The sequence below is a fragment of the Glycine soja genome, chromosome 6 (genome assembly GCF_004193775.1).
Source record: "Glycine soja cultivar W05 chromosome 6, ASM419377v2, whole genome shotgun sequence".
Lineage (NCBI taxonomy): Eukaryota > Viridiplantae > Streptophyta > Magnoliopsida > Fabales > Fabaceae > Glycine > Glycine soja.
Genome location: NC_041007.1, coordinates 46,077,497 through 46,083,643, shown reverse-complemented (window position 1 = coordinate 46,083,643; position 6,147 = coordinate 46,077,497). Strand labels below are relative to the sequence as shown.

The 6,147-nt window shown below is 35.1% G+C and overlaps 1 protein-coding gene across 1 annotated transcript; it reads left to right on the top strand.

The window, feature by feature from the left end:
• The first annotated feature begins 211 nt into the window (after window positions 1–211).
• LOC114417246 (protein ULTRAPETALA 1-like) lies at window positions 212–4,803 on the top strand. Its single transcript, XM_028382382.1, has 3 exons — window positions 212–755; window positions 2,052–2,376; window positions 4,438–4,803. The coding sequence occupies exons 1-3, from the start codon at window positions 542–544 to the stop codon at window positions 4,610–4,612; spliced, it is 714 nt and encodes a 237-aa protein (XP_028238183.1). The 5' UTR covers window positions 212–541; the 3' UTR covers window positions 4,613–4,803.
• Window positions 4,804–6,147: the final 1,344 nt, after the last annotated feature.

Here is a 6,147-nt window from a genome sequence, read left to right as displayed (position 1 = left end):
ATCTAAATCCGTTCCATTATTTAATACAAGATCATGATATATCAAGCGAGTAATCACGCCCCCAAATATCATTGTAAAATTTTCTTGAAAAATATAAATATAATTAGTTTTTAATGCAAGTGAATTAAAAAACACATCAATAAACTCCGAACAAAAAAAAAAAACACGAATATCAAAAACCTAGGCTGATTTCATGAGAGGATTTCGCCTATAAACTTTATTCATTTCTCTCCTTCTCTCTCTATATTATATATCTTCCCTCCTATCATGTCATATCATGCATTGCAAGTAGCACCCTAAGTCTTTAACCCCTTCACCTCACACACACGACATTTGTTTCTCTACGCCAGCTCATTCATTATATTCATTCAACCCCATCACCAACCCAACCCTTCTCTCTCTCTCTCTCTCTTCTCTCTCTCTCAAACATTTAGACGTTTTCTCTGTCAGATCTCAAGGCTTAACGTGGTGTTGGGTCTTCCTCGGCATCGCGTTACCCACATAGTTTTCTGGGCAAAAACAGAGTCTTTTGGTGGGGAAAATGGCGAACGGGTTAGAGAGAGAAAGTGGGTTGACGACGTTGTTCAGCGAGGAGGAGCTGAGAGAGGTGAGTGGGGTTAAGCGTGTTGGGGACTGTGTCGAAGTCACGTGCGGGTGCACGAGCCATAGATACGGTGACGCTGTGGGAAGACTTAGGGTTTTCGTTAATGGGTACCTTGAAATCACTTGCGAATGCACCCCTGGTTGCCAAGAAGGTCTCTCTTCTCTCTCCAAAGATCACGGTTTTCTGTTTTTGGTTTTTGGTTTGTGTTTTGTGTTTTATGTGTGTGTGCATGTTTGTAGTTTGTGATGAGGTGAGTTTTTTTGACGTTGATGGGTGTCATTATGATCTGGCTTTTGGTTGTGAGTTTGTGATGGTGGGTTCATGCTTCATACAGTTGAAGTGTATGTTGATTTGTCTCACTGAACTCGTTGGTTTGGTGTACTATACGATCGGGCTTGGAGGGGTGTTTGTTTTTGTTGTGTGCAATTGTGGAAGATTTTTTTAAATCACACCGTGTCTTTTTGTGAGTTTAAACGTGGCTTGTTACTTGATGAAGTAGACCTTTTTTGTTGTTTGTATATAATAACGTGGCATAACCATTATATTATATCGTTACTCTATGTTTGTTGAAAGTGATCCGAGTCTATGAGTCTATGTTTGTTGAAAGTGATCCAAGTCTGTTTGGCAGAGTAAACTGTTTGTGTGATCCTATGGTATTGTCTATAATATGTAATGAGTTTTGATCATATGTTTGGTTCTTGTCTTTGATGAAATATATGCTGTCTCGTGTTATGTGTGAATGTGATTGATTGCTATTTGTGTTTGGCTTGGACCATTCATTCGGGCCACTTGAGTAGTTTTTAATTGTTGGGGACTGAGGTGAATGAGTGCCTTCGGCAGAGGTTGACCATAGAATCTAATTCTTGCAGTCACTATGTATATGCTTTGTCAAGTTGTATTTGTTCCATGTATCCTATGTCTGTGTTGTTTTGCTTGCACAATCATATATATGTATAAAGTAGAACTTGTATGGTATCTGTCCAGAGAGAATGACTAATACGTCTTCTAATGCACGAGGATTAACTAATTTAAAGAAAGACAAAAAGTAGTGATAGTTACTTTGGAAATCTTGTTCGCCGCTCGGCATGAGATATATTTAAGTAACTGTTTCTACAATTTATACATGAAATACCGACTTTAGGATATAATTTTCATTGAGTAATGTTATACCATGCCAATAGGATTTGAATTTGAAAGCACTGAGAGATCAACAATTAGGGAAGAGGCCACATGATTAAGTGTGGGTAAAAATTAGGAGATTTTAGTTTTGAGGGGGAACAGTAAACTCTAATAGTCTAATTCTTGAAAAAGAAAAACCTTTTTTTCTTTCTGATTTTGATTCTAAACTTTGTATGCTATGCAGTGTTTCATCATTTTTTTTTCTTTTTATGATATGTTTTCCTCCTGAATGACCACTTTATTTGCATTAAAATTGTTTTATTGATAGACAAGTTGACTCCTTCTGCATTTGAGAAACACTCTGGAAGAGAGACTGCCAGGAAATGGAAGAATAATGTCTGGGTAATTGTTAATGGTGAGAAGGTTCCATTGTGTAAAACAGTGCTGCTCAAATACTACAATCAGGTGTCAAAAGCTGCAAATGGCTCCCATAGATCCCAAAATGGCCGGGCTTGTCACCGTGATGAGTTTGTTCGCTGCACTAGTTGCAATAAAGAGCGTAGGTTTCGTCTGAGGACTAAAGAGGAATGCCGCATTCACCATGATGCTTTAGCAGATGCAAATTGGAAATGTTCTGATCTTCCATATGACAAGTATGTTTTATTTACTTTTCTCTCTTATAGTACTCTTTTACTAAAAACTAAAATACAAATGAGCAAGTCATGTTTTTAATGTTGTTCACTTGGTGTTATAATGCCCATCTATTAGGTTGATGTTAATAAATTCACCTTGCTTTGAATGCATTTATTTACGGTTATGATTTGTTTTATTGATGGAAATGGTGTGGCCACTTCCCAAGCTGAGGCAATAACGATCTTTTCTTTCTTAACCTTGTGTAAGACCTGAAGCTATACTAGCCAATACTTGCTAATTTGCAGAGTGTCATGCAAGCTATAGTATATGGTCTATCATGTATGTCTCAAGCTGGGAGAGCTTAACCAGAACTTGTTCTGAAGCAATTTTTTCTCCATTTTTTTATGTGTTTGGTTGTATGTGTACACAAGTTAGTTGAAATCCATATACAGACTTAAATGTGTCATTTGTTACAAGTACATAGCTACCAATGTTTCAATTTGGCCCGAAGCGGGAATAATACAGGAACTCCAAAGTGGAAGAGGGACGAAAATATACTGAAGCTGGCATTTGATAAGTTCATATAAAGGGAATCATGAGTGCAATTGCAGTGCATGATATTATAGCCTACAATTATGAATATATGGATTGAAATAGAATGATTGGTGATCATTTGAAGTTTTCAAAATTGTGAATTGAGCTGTTGCTTGTAGTAGATTGAATAGCTTTGTTTAGCAAATCACATTTTGGCAAAAATAAGACTCTCCCAAGGTAGTATATTTGGACACGATTTAGGTATAGCGATGTAGTACAAAAATAGGTCTTAGTGTCGTTACTGGGAGTGATGCTGTATGGAGATTCCATTCAACTTGCTCATTAAAATTTATGTAGTAAAATATATTCAGGGATTTTTCCTGTATGGGTCTTGTTCCCTTGATTTTCTTTTCTCTTGAATTTAGAATGGAACTATTACAAAACCGTGGGAGCTTTTGGTCTGAGAAAATATATTTTATTTTCATTTTTAATTACAAAAATATTACCTTATTTTCACTTTGTTTCCTGTTTTCAGAAATTTGTATGGGAAACAGTGATAAAAACAATAAAAAAGTTGTTTTTATTGTTTCCTATTCAAATTTCTTAAAATAGAAAGCAAAATAAAAACCAGGTGACATTTTTTAAATTAAAAGTGAAAATAGAAAACATTTTCTTGAACCAAATGCACAGTGATATCTTGCTCCAAAGTTATAATATAGCTTTTTACAACTATTTTGCCAACATGTTCATCTTTCATCTATTACCACTGATGCTACTTAGACTATTATGCCCTCTGCAGTGAGATATATAGCTTCAATTGGCTTAACAGACACTGTTGCTTATGCTGTTATCATAGTTGATAGCTTCTAGAACTACATTATTTGTTGACTTTGATGTATACCATCAATTTGCTCTGCCATTACACGTTATTTCCAGTTATCAGTGCACTGTCCATTTTCTCCTTTTCCCCTTTTCTGACTGTTCACCGTCACCTTTTTATTTTAATAGTAAAAAATACCTTGCTTGAGTTTTGCTACCAATGAAAATGGATAGATTGTTGCCCCCCACTTTGGGGGTGAGGAATCTATTACAAATAATTATCTGAAAGCTTATGTTGTTAGGTAACAGTACTCAAGTACATGAATGGTTTTATTTTATATCCAACATTATCATTTACTCCCACTGTCCCAAAATAAGTGTCATCCTAAGTTGAATTACACCGATCAAGGAAATCTAATAAATAAATGAAAGAAAGTGGTAGTTTTACAAGACTAATCTTATTAAATAGTATTAATATTAGATTCAAAAACTAAAGTAACATTTGTTAAGGGTATTGGTAAAAAAGATCAATTAATTTTACATTGAAAAGTCAAATGCGACACTTATTTTGAGACAATTTTTTTCTTCCAAATGAGACGGAGGTAGTATTAAATTGGCTTAGTTATAGACATCATTGGCTTGTATATGTTATTTGCATGTTCACCTTTACTAAAACTATATTGTTATATAGTATTTGGGGGGCAATTATTAATGTTAACTTTTTTCAGAATTACGTGTGATGATGAAGAAGAAAGAGCAAGCCGTAGAGTTTACAGGGGATGCACTCGTTCTCCAACATGCAAAGGTTGCACTTCTTGTGTGTGCTTTGGCTGTGATATCTGCCGCTTTTCAGATTGCAGCTGCCAGACTTGTGCTGACTTTACAAACAATGCCAAAGCTTGATTCCTTCATATCATATTCTCTGCTATTTTCTCACTTCACATCATGTGGGCTATTTATGCCTTTCCCCCTATAAGAATGTTTAATTTAATTTTCCTAATTGCACAATTACCAGTCTGACTGAGTTCACCATTCATTGTTCTCACATTGACTGGATCATAAATTTCAATCTTAGCTATTATTCTCTTTCACAATGTTTCTAATCTCTCTCTCTCTCTCTCTCTCTCCATATATTTGTTTATATATCCATATGAGAAGAAAATGTTAAAAAGTGGGAAGAGTACTGATTTGATATGGAATCGATGGTGACATAGCCATAATAATACAGTACCCGACCAGCTCCGTGTTTTTGGTCCAATTATTGCCTAGTCGATTATGTTCTTTTTAGTGCTCAATAATATGCCAATGTGTAGTCTTTGGAGGGTTGGAGATGTTAGTCCTTGATGAGTGTGCTTACTTTATTGTATCAGCCACATGTTATTGTTTTCAGTATAATGATTATGATTCAGGGAGTTGCTGTAGCCTAGGGAAATAGTGCTTTGAGTTTGAATGCTTTCTACAGCTTGCAAGGGCTGGATGGTTAATCTGGTTGAGACTTGGGGCCTGTTTGAATACTCTTTTTAAAGAGGTTAGCTTTTAAAAAAAAATGAAAATTTGTTTGAGGCATTTATTCACACCACTTTCATTATTGCATTCCTTTTGGAATGGATTTTCTGGAATGTAATGTGAAAGTGCAAGAGATACAATAGTCCTTGTTTGATTAGTAAAAATTAGTCACTGTCTATAATATGTTACAACAGTTGAGATATGGATGGTAATAAAACATCCATTTTTCAGATAGTGACAATATACACTTTTTCAAAAAGAGTATTATTTCGTAGACTATAGTCTATAGATGGTAGCAAAGCATCCATTTTTCATCTTTTTACCTCCGAAGGAGGGGCGTTTTAAACTTTTCCACTGCTTTCATTTTTCACTGTTGCGTTACTTTATATCGTTCCAGCACCCTCCGAGTTATATAATACTGTTTAGGCATGAAAAATCCTTTTGAAGTTTGAAGTTAAAGGGAGTACAAATGGCATCGAGATTACACAAAGATAAATATGATATAGTAATATTCTGCCACCCTGCTTTATGCTTAAAATTAGGTTTATAGAAATTATCACAACTTACAACTATTCTTCCAATTAGATAATTTCTAATACGAGATTTTCTAATGTATGAGGACGAGGATTTGGTACCTTAATAGTAAGTTTGTTTGGGCCGATTCATTCATTATGGGCAATTGCTTCCTGCACCTCCAAACTTATTGCCTGCATCCTAATCCGAAATGCAATTTAGTCATTCCGGATTGGAAAAATTTACATTCTGAATTAGATTCCTGATTTGGCTTTTCAGAAGGTTAGAAAGGTGCAGGAAGCAAGTGTCTTTTTGATATTATTGAATTTTTTTTTATATATAGACAGGCAGAAAAAAAATTCTAAAAGAGAGTTTGCAACAGTGCTTCTCATCTCAAATAAATAGGACTCTTTTCCGTG

What these genes read in the sequence shown, in the direction of transcription:
- LOC114417246 (XM_028382382.1), top strand. Translation starts at nt 542, where the DNA reads ATGGCGAACGGGTTAGAGAGAGAAAGTGGGTTGACGACGTTGTTCAGC. An exon ending in CACCCCTGGTTGCCAAGAAG is followed by an intron (nt 756 to 2,051) that starts GTCTCTCTTCTC and finishes TTTTATTGATAG; the next exon opens with ACAAGTTGACTCCTTCTGCA. An exon ending in TCTGATCTTCCATATGACAA is followed by an intron (nt 2,377 to 4,437) that starts GTATGTTTTATT and finishes AACTTTTTTCAG; the next exon opens with AATTACGTGTGATGATGAAG.